This window comes from Megalobrama amblycephala, linkage group LG10 (assembly GCF_018812025.1).
Source record: "Megalobrama amblycephala isolate DHTTF-2021 linkage group LG10, ASM1881202v1, whole genome shotgun sequence".
NCBI lineage: Eukaryota > Metazoa > Chordata > Actinopteri > Cypriniformes > Xenocyprididae > Megalobrama > Megalobrama amblycephala.
In genome coordinates this window covers 19601291-19615299 of record NC_063053.1, presented here as the reverse complement: position 1 = coordinate 19615299, position 14009 = coordinate 19601291, and the positions used below count along the sequence as shown (strand labels likewise).

Here is a 14009-nt window from a genome sequence, read left to right as displayed (position 1 = left end):
TATAGACACACGTCCTCTTCCAGGCAGATTTGTAACATTTAATGTTGATTGGAACTTAATTATTGCCCTGATGATGGAAATGGGATTTTCAATGCTTTAGCTATTTTTTTTTTACAACCACTTTCTATTTTGTGAAGCTCAACAATCTTTTGCTGCACATCAGAACTATATTCTTTGGTTTTACTCATTGTGATGGATGACTAAGGGAATTTGGCCTTTGTGTTTTATACTCCTGGTATAAAAAAAAACCCAGGAAGTGGCAAAATTAAATTTTGGTGGAATATACTTTCAATGGAGGGACAGAAATCTCTCTGATTTCATCAAAATAAATCTTCATTTGTGATCATAAGATGAATGTCTTATGGGTTTGCAAAGACATGAGGGTAATTGATGACAATGTTTGAATGAACTTATGTCTTTAAGTTGCCCTTGATGGTTTGAATTCTTGAAAATGCTTGATAGAAACAAGCTTTTTTTTTTTTTTTTTTTTGCACAGCACTGTTATCAGTAGATGATTTGATAATGGATAATGAGTTTTTATATTACTCATTGTCCAACTTCAGATTTTCCTTGATGTATTATAAAGTCACAACATTGCACAGTTTTAATGACAACGGCAATTTATTACGAAGACTAGCCAGTCTTCATTTGAAATGAAATACCCATTTTTTAAAGACCTCTACTTTGGCACTTTCTGCATTCAAGAATAGACAGAAAAAAAAAAAACAACAACCACAAGAACACATGTGCATACTTAAAAAAACTAACACATTCAAGTATATGTCAGCCTTAGTTCCATCATCTATTTTATATAAAGACACTCATTCTTTGAGTGTTTTGAAAAACAACACCTGAGAAATAGTTCTAGGTACATTAATAAGCTTAAATAAATACTAGCCTTGGCAATCTTGCAGCTGAAGTAATCCTTTGATATAGTTGATTTCAAAGATTTTAATAACTTTTAAGTTGTACAATTCAACAGTTGTACAGTTTGAATGGTGTCACCTCTTCTAATCTTTTATTCTATAGTGCATTTTACTTACAATAAAGGGATTTGCTGAAAAGAGTTTGTGAAGTCTGATGGTGTAACGGTTGATCTAAATGACTTGTTCATGTCTGGTAGTGTGAGGCACAGTGTGATAGGATGCAGCTTGTATATGGTTTTAAATAAAGTAGACTTTGGATGAAAATTGTGTGATAATTTGATCAAAACATCAAGAGACGGTTCAGCAGGACTTCTTTCATACCATGCATTAACAGGAAATGCCATTAAATGACCTGCCTTTGTAAGGGGCCAATACTGCAAACAGTCTGGTCAGAAAAGTCATGCTTTGGTATAATCTGTGCATGTTAGGTTATGCAAGTGATGACTGCTAACAACTGAACTTCAGCTTAAAGGAATAGTTCACCCGAAAATGAAACTTATTTACAAATAGCAGGTGGCAAGTTTGACGTTAAGACCAAGATTCACATTTTGGTTTGTTCTTCACACAAAATAGTGCACTACTTTTTGAATATTTTAAAGATTTCTCAAAAGTTCTTCTTTTGTTCTCTGCAAAAAAACAGCATATGTGTTTGGAACGACGTGAGGGTGAGTAAATCACAGAATTTGAATTTTTGTGTGAACTATCCCTTTAAAATGTAAGACTGAAGTTCAGAGAGAAAAGTGAAATTGCTACACGATCAAGACGCCGTTACAAAACAGCACAAAATTACCTCTGAATACTCATGATGCATGAGCAGAGAGATTTCAAAATGCTATCTACAACACACAGTCTCTCAGTGTTAAATCAAGAGGACTGTCAGAGCTCCAGTCAAATTTTGCTTGTCCTTGTTCCCAATGTAAGATCTCCCAAGGTGGAGAAGAACTCCTCCATTTCGTTCTGGAGCAAGCGGTTGCGGATCTCTGCGTCCTCACGGGCCCGCTCAGAGTTGCGGAGTTTAATTTCCAACATGCGATACTTTTTCTTCTCCTGGTCCAACTCCTCCTCTAGTCTCTCCATTTGGCTACGCAGAGTGATGCTTGATTCCTCTAACCTTAAGAAGAATGAATTACATCAACTGCATTTTAAAGTAATGTCAATGTGATATTGTAGGAAATTAAAAATTAAAACAAATTATTATTATTATTATAATTGATTTGATAAATTACTATTTATTGTAAAAGATAAACAAAGGAGAAGTGTGTAATTTCTGTGCTGCTAGCAGTACCAAATGAAAATGCAAAAATAATTGTTGTCAAGGGGGTTTCTCAAACACTCTCTGCTATTGGCAGAGACAGATAGCCCCGCCCCATCTCACACCATTGGTTGAGCAATTGTTGCTGTGTTCGGCTGGTTAAATTTCTCCAAAAAATAGAAATTTTGATTAGACAAAAAAAAATCCAAAGTATTACTTTTTTGGGGGGAAATTAACAAACAAAATGGCTTCCTCATGTCTGCATATTAATACTGGGCTAAGAGAAAGTATTTTAAAGCCACCATGAAATCAAAATTCACAATTCTTTATGACAATTCAATGACACCAATATTTTTTAAAAATTCATGTGCCCTCATAATCAAAAACATTAACTCTTTTACAATATGACATTATTTCAAATAAATTAATTTCATATAAATTTTACTTTACACCATCTTAAAGGGATAGTTCACCCAAAAATGAAAATTTGATGTTTATCTGCTTATCCCCAGGGCATCCAAGATGTAAGTGAGTTTGTTTCTTCAGTAGAACACAAATGATGATTTTTAACTCCAACCATTGCGGTCTGTCAGTTGTATAATGCGTGTCAATGGGAACTTCGTCTATAAGAGTGAAAAAAAAACTTGCATAGACAAGTCCAAATTAAACCCTGCGGCTCGTGACGACACAGTGATGTCCTAAGACACGAAACGATCGGTTTGTGCGAGAAACCGAACAGTATTTATATAATTTTTTACCTCTAAAACACCACTATGTCCAACTGCCCTCCACATCCGGTTAGTGAGGTCTGATCGCACACTTTTACAAGGGAAGTGATGTCTCGCACTCATTGAAGCAAAGCGCGAGACATCACTTCCGTCATCAGAGCACGTTTTTTGACCTCACTAACCGGATGCTGAACGCAGTTGTACATAGTGATGAATCAGAGGTAAAAAATGATATAAATACTGTTCGGTTTCTCACACAAACCGTTCGTTTCGTGTCTTAGGACATCAATGTGTCGTCACGAGCCGCAGAGTTTAATTTGGATTTGTCTGTGCATGTTTTCTTTTACTCTTATAGATGGAGTTCCCATTGACACGCATTATACGACTGACAGACAGCAGCGGTTGGAGTTAAAAATCATCATTTGTGTTCTACTGAAGAAACAAAGTCACTTAACGTTACATCTTGGATGCCCTTGGGGTAACCAGATAAACATCAAATTTTCATTTTTGGGTGAACTATCCCTTTAACGTTCTTGTTTTGTTTACTCATCATTTATATGATCTTTTTTCATCTAAATACACCTGTGCCACACTTTTGAGTCCTTACCGCAACGCTGAAAAAAGACTCTTAATATGACATTTGTTTGAAGCCAAACAAATCTAGTTTCTATGGAAACAGAAATTAGCATGTGAGCACATGTCTGACAGATGTCATTTGTAAAATGTAATTTCCGCAACATGTCCTTGCGTTACGGTAGACACAAATTCAAGTATTATACTGTAATCTAAATATAAACATGCCATTTTTCAACCCTAGATGATACCAAATTCATCTAAGATGACAGAAAAGACAGATATGAATAGTTATGGAAAAAGAGCATTAAAAAAAAAAAGTGCAGATAAACTGACAAATCAGAAAAGTGGAGGATAAACAAAAGAAACAAGAGGACAAAACAAAATACTGAAGGCCTCAAATTAGTTTGTTGTTATAATATATGTTCATAAAAGTATTAGTGTTTAACCCAGTCTTTCCTGAAATACCTCTTTGACAAAATACCTTCTGTTTTTGTCTGTTACTGTTTTTCTCTACAGTAACCTATTGTGTTAAGGTTACATTATTAACATGCGTCATTAACAATGTGTCCTTACCGACACAAACTGTCATTAACGCAGCAATGATTTATTTTAATTATTAATCAGACTGTTGTTTGCAAAAAATATTTTAACCCTTCAGTAGAGATGATTTACACATTAAAATGACAATATTTGTCATAAAAAGTCAAATATTGTATCTTTGGCGTGTATTAAAACAATTGATATCTAAGGTTAGCATCAACATTTTCCATGGCATAAAGGATATCATAAAATCCCCTAATTTTATTTATTTATTTTTTTAAATATCTGTATTTACAAAAATGGACAAATCTTGAAAGTAACTATGTAAATTTATTACATTTTTATAGAAACTAAAAAAGAAAAGTGTATAAAATTACCGTTATTGTAATGTTGCATTAAGGACATTTTGTAAGAAGAAGAAGATGTAAACCATAAAAAAATAAACATGTTCCAGATTAAAATCTTAACGTCTACATTCAATTTTGTGTACATTTTTATATGTATTACAGACTGTGATGGTTAAAATTGAAATTTATAGAGGTTGATTTTTTTTTTTTTAATTGGGAGAGTCAAAAGTGCCTGTAGTTGCAGAAACACCCATATATGTCACAATAGGGAAGAAAAGACTATCACAACTTCTATTTCATGCCGACTTTAACACTGAACAAATTACACACTTCAGCTTTGAAAAAGATTCTAACATTAAATGAATGATGAGAAGTTTATACTGCTCACTTATTGAGCTTAATTTAATAAGTTCAAGTAAACTTTACCTTTACCTTCAAGTAAACTTTACCTGTAAAGACAAATACAAATCATCAGCGTGCCATGAAACATACCTTCGTATTCGTGATTCATAGTTGGCCTTCTGTTTCTTCAACTCATCTTTCAGCTCTGTTATCAGGCTGTTAAGTGCTGTTGTGCTAGTGTTAGTATCTCCTGTGGCGTTCACCATATCTTCAACATTTCCATTCTCGCTGCAGCCTGCACTGCTCACACACATTTCCAGTGCTTCGCTGCTCTCCGTGACCTCTGAACTCCTGTCCTCACTTTGCCCTTGGACAGGCCCTCCAACTGACCACTCCACCTTCACAGAGTTCAGTCCAGAAGGGTCACTGCCCACGGAGTCAGCCACTAAGATCTCACAGGAGGACGTGGACCAGGGCGTGCTTGCGACACTGGGTACGCTAAGACTGGATGAAGTCACATTGTCGTAAGTGGACAGACGGTTCGACAGGGCTGAATCCTTTCCCATGCGCTCTCCTGACGAAGTACGCCGGTGGCTGCGTAGAGAAGAAAGCCCGTTCATCAACCAGTTGCCCGTACTGGGCAAGGTGGACACATCCACAGACGAACCCCCTATTTTCGCGGGCTGAGCACGTACCCCTCCGCTCTTGAAGGAGTATTTCCAGGAGGGGAGGGATTTCATCTGCTTGCTGGGGCTGACCGTCACCCCAGCTTTTCCCTGAGGTGTCATTTTGGCAGTGATAGGGGCACCTGTACTGATATCTAAAGACGTGGCACTGTCGCACACACTCTCTGCCACTTTTGACGTTTGGCTCAGTGATGAGCAGTTCAGCATCTCCTCATCGGAGATCCACTCCGCCATGCTGCGCTGACCCCGAAGACAACTTTCGGTCTGCTCAGAAGACAGTTCTCCCTCACCACCCACATAAAGACGCTCATGTTCACTGATCAACACCGTCATCAGGTGCTGAACCTGGGAGGTTCCTAAAAAAAATGATTTAAAATGACTCAGATGTGAGTTTCTAGCTGTAAATATTACAATGTCTGTAAATACTTACCTTCCATCATTGAAACAGGGTCCTCTATTTTAGGCCGAAGGATATTTGGTCCAAAAACTGTTGCAAGGTTCTGAACGCTCATCTTGTTCTCATTTGCGTGTGACTGCACCTCATCTAAGAATCTACATGAAGACATACAGTAAATATAATAGATATTCATTCATCATTTATTCAGGAATCATTTCAAAAACATTGGCATGTACAAGAAAACTGATGGAATGCTATATATTCACTTACTTGCAAATGTACTTTAACAAATTATAATTAGCCTGAGGAAGATTGTTCACCTGCTTCACAAGCTCACCGAGTCCCTTTAGGAGACACACATGGGAACATGATACTTAAGAAATCCAGGAAACAAGGAAAAAATGCAGTGAGCTTTTCTATGAAATCACCCATTTGAAAAAGAAGTGAAATTAATTGTTTTGAATGCGCACTTCAAATCTTAAAAGTATATTTTAAAGATAATATAATATTAAAGGTGCGGTAAGTAGATTTTGAACAACGCTGTTGGACATTGTTGATATCAAATCAATCCAAACAAACCCACCCCCTCTTCATTGCTCCACCTCCAAAACTCACACTCCAATCCTAACCACCCCGCTCCGAGTCAGTCTCGAACCCCGGCCTGATCGCTGATGGCAGGCGAGGCGAGTGCACTAACAATGACGGTAAACACCTTATTCTGTAGCGGCCGTCGGTGCGCAGTGGATTAACTGCAGAACTCTCACTATCTGGCCTCTGTTACACACGCAATGCGAGTGGATGACTGTTTATCACAGCTGACGCGCAACAAAATGCTTCACGAAAAATAAAGCGCAGATGATGAACGAACGACAAGGAAGCACAAAAATTGAACATACAGTACACGAGAGTAAATACAAAGTGTTCGTTGTTAGTCACAAACAGCACAGCAGCTCCAGACAATCAAAACCCAGTGTTACTCACATGAGAAGCGGGATCAAAGCAGCCTCCACATCTGTTTTCAGGCCTTCCCTCTTAGCTCTTTCCAGCGCTGGAAAGCTTTTCTAATATTATCGCGGATTCTAAAGCGCTTGCCCAGTCATAAACCTTTATTCCAGTGATATTCTTTTGAGCGCTTTTGTATTGTGTCCATTCTCTCATTCTGCAGTTTTTTTTCTTCTTATTTTCAAATCTCCCTCTTGCTCGTTCTTCTTGACCGTCATACACCCCCTAATGCTAATTGGTTAGACGTTTGTTGTTGGTGTCGGCCTGACTATCTTCCAAACAGTGTTTTGGAATTTGAAAAAGTCCACCTTTAATTACATAAAAGGCCACTAAAAGGTATATTTCACCCTAAAATGAAAATTATCCCATGATTTACTCATTCTCAAGCCATCCTAGGTGTATATGACTATCTTCTTTCAGACAAACACAAGTTATATTATAAAATATCCTTGCTCTTCCAAGATTTATAATGGTAGTGAATGGTGCTCCTGATTTTGCAGTCCAAAAAAGTGCATCCATCTATCATAAAAATAATAATCCACACGGCTCCAGGGGGTTAATAAAGGCCTTTTGAAGTAAAGCAATGTTTTTTTGTAAGAATTGTATCCATATTTAAATCTTTATAAACTAAAATAACTAGCTTCTGGCAGACAGCCTACAGAAATCAATTTACGCCAAAAGAGTAATCTCTGACCTGACGGCTGACGCATGACGCAATGATGAACGTGGAAGTGCAGAGTATAGAGCAAAACAAAACACTGTTCACGAATTAGAAGTCTAAAATGAGAATTTTTAAAGAGAAATATCGGAGGATTTCGATATAAGAGAAGAGGAGCTTGAGTTTGTTGCCGTCTGCCGGAAGCTAGTTATTTTAGTTTATAAAGTCTTGGATATGGATATTTTTCTTAAAAAAACCCATTACTTCACTTCAGAAGGCCTTTATTAACCCCCTGGAGTCATATGGATTACTTTTATGATGGATGGATGCACTTTTTTGGACTTGGACGGACAGTCACTATCATTATAAAGCTTGGAAGAGCAAGGATATTTTTTAATATTTCTCCTTTATTTATTAAAAGTTCTACTTTAAAGTACATTTTAAATCATTGTTTGATAATCTTTTGTCATACTTTAACGAAGTAAACATATTTTGATGCGCTGACTAAAGCTCATGTAAAGTACTTAGATTAGAATTAGAATTTTAACTGTAGTGTGTTAATATTACATTGAAAAAGTATTTATTTTAAACATACTAAAATGCATCTTCATCATTACAAATGTGTAATTGCAAATATATTTAAATACATGACATACAATTTTTAATAGAAATTACATTAAAGTATATTTTAGTTTACCGTAAATGCTTGACAGAACATTCGGCAGTGCACTTTAACCCTATTTTCAAAGACAACAGAAGTAATAATGAAATTAAAAATATAGGCCTGGTTTCACAGACAGGGCTTATATTAAGCCAGGATTAGGCCTTAGTTTAATAGTAGCTTTTATAAATGTGCCTTAGAAAAAACATTACTGGTGTGCATCTTGAGACAAAACAATGGCAGTAGCATATTTTAAGATATGTCAGTGCAAGTTGCTTTCAGTTATAACAGCTCAAACATGCATTTTAGTCTGGGACTAAAGATGTACTTACGTCCTACTTGAGTGGGTCAAAAAAAAAAAAAAAGGACTCAAGTTCAACTCATTGATTTAACATAAATTTAAAGTATGAAACATTTTCATTTAATTGTAAATACCATGCAATTAAGTGCCTGAAAACATTATATTCAGTTCATACTAAATTATATTATTTCCATAACAAGTACTCATTTTAGGGCAATCATTATTTAATTCAACTTCATCCCACTGAAATACTGATGTTTAGCAGACTCACCACTTCTTCATCTTTTAGCAGAAGCTGTGCACAGGTTAGAAAGTCCTCATATTTGTTAAAGGGGATCACAGGCTCGGGCAGCTCCCTGAGGTAGAGCTTCAGGAGGGACGCCACTGTGTGAACGTCAGTGTTACTGCAAGAGGTCACACAAATACATCAGTTTAGTTTTCTTAACTAGACAAGTATGCTTAAACTGGTCCAGTACCCTGAAAAGCAGCATAAGTCAGCCTATATACTGTTGACACTCATGCTGGTTTAAACTGGTGGAGGGAAGCATGATCTTTAAAGGGATAGTTCACCCAAAAATGAAAATTTTATGTTTATCTGCTTACCCCCAGGGCATCCAAGATGTAGGTGACTTTGTTTCTTCAGTAGAACACAAATGATGATTTTTAACTCCAACCGCTGCCGTCTGGCATTCAAATAATGATGGGAACTTCTACTATAAGAGTAAATAAAACTTGCTTAGACAAATCCAAATTAAACCCTGCTGCTCATGACGACACATTGATGTCCTAAGACACAAAACGATCGGTTTGTACGAGAAAACGAACAGTATTTATATCATTTTTTTACCTCTAATACACCACTATGTCCAACTGTGCTCAGCATTCGCTTAGTGAGGTCTGATCGCGCTCTGACAGCGGCAGTGATGTCTAGCTCTCATTGAAGTATATGCGCGAGACATCACTGCCGTTGTCAGAGCACGAATGCTGAGCACAGTTGGACATAGTGGTGTATTAGAGGTAAAAAATGATATAAATACTGTTCGTTTTCTCGCAAAAACCGATCGTTTCGTGTCTTAGGACATCAATGTGTCGTCACGAACAGCAGGGTTTAATTTGGGTTTGTCTAAGCAAGTTTTATTTACTCTTATAGATGAAGTTCCCATCCACTGGCATTATTTGAATGACAGACGGCAGCGGTTGGAGTTAAAAAACATTATTTGTGTTCTACTGAAGAAACAAAGTCACCCTTGGATGCTCTGGGGGTAAGCAGATAAACATCAAATTTTCATTTTTGGGTGAACTATCCCTTTAACATCACCATGAACTTTAAAAATGAAAAACTTTTTCGTGCTGACTTTATGGCATGTTTATGATATCCATATCAGTCTAAATGGTTTCTAAAAAGCAGTTTATTGGACCTTCCAAAGAAAGCTACAACAACGTCTACAACATCTTGAGTCTCTGCTAAATGTAAAATGTAAGTGTTTATGTTGTAGAGATGTTTTGATCTAGTCTTACCTGTCAAACAGAGGCTTATCACCACAGTCAAAAGCATCCTGGAGTTCTTTGACCAGGTTGGCTTGTCCTGGCATCCTAAAGAGCCCCTCCTCTTTCAGACCCTGTTCCCGTATGAAATCCACACACTGCTCCACCAGGAGAGGGGCTAGCCGTGGTCCAAACTTCCTCTCATATTGTACTGTGTCCTCCAGTCGCTGACCAAAGATACCTACAGTGATACAAGCACCAGCTTGTATTGCATGAAACACATTTGTAGACCTACCATGACTTTACATTTAACAAAATCCCCGTAAATCTCTAAAATTGACTGTCAGACTATACAATATCCTATCCTACCTTGCAGTACAGTTCTGCCTTGTATATAACAATCTTCTGCATGCACACACAAGCCACGATGAGAGAATAGACATGACAAGGTTTTAACTTCAGGCATGAGACACATGACAGATCCCTCCTGGCACAGGCAGCAGTCCACTTCAGGCACAAGTGAGCAGTGATGCATGTGAATGTGAGTGAGTGTGTGCAGCTGATCAGCAGTCACACCTGTTTTTGTCCTCTTTCATTGTAATGGTAATCCAGCCTCACAGAGCATGGAGAGAATGTGGGGTGAGCGCAAGTGATTACACAGAGAGGTGTCATATTGGTTAACCCATTTATGTCCAGATTTACACAATGCTTTTTTATAAACATACTGTTTAGGGTGGTTTATATATACAATTTTAGTGATCACAAAGTTTCACAAGTGCTTCCACAGTTCACAGCACTGGGACTTTTCATTGTTGGTATCAATCCACCTTATGTTGCAATATTAATAGGTTTTTTATATTATTAGTTTTATAATGCTTTTGTCATTTGTATTAGTTTTTTTATATTTCTAATTTAGCCATATAATTTATTTTTATTTCAGTTTTAGTTATTGTAGTACTTCAATTCAAACATATTTTTTCAGTTGCGAGGCAAATTTTTGATCTAATATTTATATTTTATTTAATTAGTCCTATTTTCATTAATGAAAATGATTTTTAGTGCTGCAGGCGTGACGTCAAAACCCAGAAGTTCACTTTTTTCGCGTACGCGCGGGAGTACAGTGCGCGTGACGCGAATTTCGTCATCAGACGAGTATGCGCTTTTGTAAACCAAAAAGTATGCACTTTTGTAAACCGCGGGTACAGGTCGCAAATGCGCATTTAATTATTTTTACAGTAATTATTTTATCCACAAGGTGGCAACCATGCCCGGGGGGCGTCGATTCACAAGATAGTCAAAGAAAAAGTGCATAATCAACAGACCGGAACGCATGAAAGCAACAACGACAAATGGAGGCCTACGTAGACGCGAGATTGTGCGAAGAGGTAAGAAAGTACCCTCATGTGTACAACTCAAGCATTAAAGAATACAAAGATGTTTACATGGGTTGTAACTCATGGCAAGAGATTGCTCAAAACGGCGCTTGCGTCGAACGCCGGATATGCTTATGAGTCAATGAAGTATACTTTCCAAGGCTGTGCGCGTACCCTAACGTACGCGTAAAAAAACGAAGCATACCCAGGGCTAATGCGCCAGTGGTTCCCTCAGAATTTCCCTATGGGATTTTTATAATGGGGTTTTTCAATTTATGAGTAAAATAAGGTCTGTGGTAAACATAACTTGACTATATGTTGGTACGTTACACACCCATATCGAAAATGCAAATTTTGAAGCTTTTATTTATTTTAAAAACAAACACTGCTCTCTCATCTCATTTTGGTGCATCAGTCTTTTTAATTACATCAAGAATTCAGTTGTGATTCGCAGTCAAATTTCAAAACTCAAAATCTTTTATTTAACACATGGAGGAAAACAAACATTTCAGCTCTCAGGCATTCCACATGTGTGACAGGCGGTTTGACACGCGATCCGAATCATGATTCGATATGCTGATTCATTGTGCTCTGAATCTTCCTGAAGCAGTGTTTTGAAATCGGCCATCACTGAATAAGTCGTTATTTTTTTTTTTTTTTTTGGTGCACCAAAAATATTCTCATCACTTTATAATATTAATATTGAACCACTGTACTCACATGAACTGATTTAAATATGTTTTTAGTACATTAATGGATCTTGAGAGAGGAAATGTCATTGCTGGCCTCACTGAGCCATCAGATTTCAACAAAAATATCTTAATTTGTGTTCCGAAGATTAACGAAGGTCTTACGGGTGTGGAACGGCACGAGGGTGAGTAATTAATGACAGAATTTTCATTTTTGGGTGAACTAACCCTTTAATACCATTAAAATAATATTAAAATGTTTGCCATTTTTCAGACACCCCTAAATAATCCATGTTATTAAAGGCCTGTAATACAATGCCTAAAGATTCAGACACTGTCATTCAGACTCTGCTAGTGCTGTTGTTATTTTAGTTAGCTTGTCTATCAGCCATGCAGCATGATATAAGCTGTGCGCCAGATATAGATAACTCTACCCGAACAAGGTGAGAATAGAGAAACAGACAAATGCTTGCTAGTTTAGTTTTATTGAGTATGTTGCCTCATAAGAGAAAAACATATGCTTAGTGATTGGTCTTATTTGTGTATGAGGTCCGTCCAGGTATATAAGTTACCTCCTCCAAAGGGAGCCCAGATGACACGTCTGATGGCTTTGACCCAATCCTCCATGTCATTCTGGGAGTTTGCCATGAGCAGGAAAGCCTCATGGCTGAGAGCCGATCTGTCCTTCTCTCCTGTACAGCCTATGGAGATAGAGAGTGTGAAAAATGAATAAATCATTTGATTGACACTAATAGCATTCAGTCTTTCCCTTGACAGTTCAAATGACAGATAAATACCAAAACATGAATAATTCTATTCATTTACGTCATTGCAAATGCTTCTACTATTTGTAGGCTTATAATAATTATGAAATGTGTTTTCAAGTGTTATTTGTGAGCAATCATTAAAAACCACAAAATGCTAATACTGTTGTATAATATACTTCATGCTAGTCTTTGTGACTGAACAGCTATTATGTTAAAAATTGTAAACTCAAACAGCGTTCTAGGATGAATGATGGTGTAGAAAATCATTTATATTTAATATATATACAACCCAAATTCTGGAAAAGTTGGGATGTTTTTTAAATTTGAATAAAATGAAAACTAAAATACTTTCAAATCACATGAGGCAATATTTTATTCCCAATAGAACATCGATAACAAATGTTTAAACAGATAAATTTTACAATTTTATGCACAAAATGAGCTCTTTTCAAATTTGATGCCTGCTACAGGTCTGAAAATAGTTTGGACGGGGGCATGTTTACCATGGTGTAGCATCTCCTCTTCTTTTCAAAACAGTTTGAAGATGTCTGGGCATCGAGTTAATGAATTTCTGGAGTTTTAGTGTTGGAATTTGTTCCCATTCTTGCCTAATATAGGTTTCCAGCTGCTGAAGAGTTTGTGGTCGTCTTTGACGTATTTTTCGTTTAATGATGCGCCAAATGTTCTCTATAGGTGAAAGATCTGGACTGCAGGCAGGCCAATTCAGCACCTGGACTCTTCTACGACGAAGCCATGCTGTTGTAATAGCTGCAGCATGTGGTTTTGCATTGTCCTGCTGAAATACACAAGGCCTTCCTTGAAATAGACGTTGTCTGGAAATCTTTATATACCTTTCAGCATTCATAGTGCCTTCCAAAACATGCAAGCTGCCCATACCGTATGCCATTATGCACCCCCATACCATCAGAGATGCTGGCTTTTGAACTGAACACTGATAACACGCTGGAAGGTCTCCCTCCTCTTTAGCCCGGAGGACACGGCGACCGTTATTTCCAACAAGAATGTCAAATTTGGACTCGTTTGACCATAGAACACTTTTCCACTTTGAAACAGTCCATTTTAAATGAGCCTTGGCCCACAGGACACGATGGTGCTTCTGGACCATGTTCACATATGGCTTCCTTTTTGCATGATAGAGCTTTAGTTGGCATCTGCAGATGGCACGGCGGATCGTGTTTACCGACAGTGATTTCTGGAAGTATTCCTAGGCCCATTTAGTAATGTCATTGACACAATCATGCCGATAAGTGATGCAGTG

General features: G+C 37.3%; 1 protein-coding gene and 1 long non-coding RNA gene across 5 annotated transcripts in view; one reads left to right on the top strand and one right to left on the bottom strand.

Annotated features, from left to right (window-relative positions):
• Positions 1 to 602: 602 nt before the first annotated feature.
• The window catches only part of arhgap22 (Rho GTPase activating protein 22), a 35429-nt gene continuing 22022 nt past the window's right edge, over positions 603 to 14009 (bottom strand). For 3 of the 4 annotated variants that reach the window (XM_048205242.1, XM_048205244.1, XM_048205245.1), the window contains 7 exons: positions 12536 to 12664; positions 9935 to 10142; positions 8688 to 8820; positions 6065 to 6138; positions 5828 to 5949; positions 4862 to 5753; positions 603 to 2037 (listed from right to left, as the gene is read on the bottom strand). In XM_048205242.1, the coding sequence (XP_048061199.1) occupies positions 1815 to 2037; positions 4862 to 5753; positions 5828 to 5949; positions 6065 to 6138; positions 8688 to 8820; positions 9935 to 10142; positions 12536 to 12664 (1781 nt within the window). In that variant the 3' untranslated portion in view covers positions 603 to 1814. Of the gene's footprint in view, positions 2038 to 4861; positions 5754 to 5827; positions 5950 to 6064; positions 6139 to 8687; positions 8821 to 9934; positions 10143 to 10270; positions 11923 to 12535; positions 12665 to 14009 lie in introns of those variants that run through there. The other variant, XM_048205246.1, reaches the window with a different exon arrangement.
• LOC125277045 lies at positions 11159 to 12715 on the top strand. Its single transcript, XR_007186797.1, has 3 exons — positions 11159 to 11286; positions 12112 to 12148; positions 12513 to 12715. It is a non-coding gene; the product is annotated as an uncharacterized LOC125277045 (long non-coding RNA).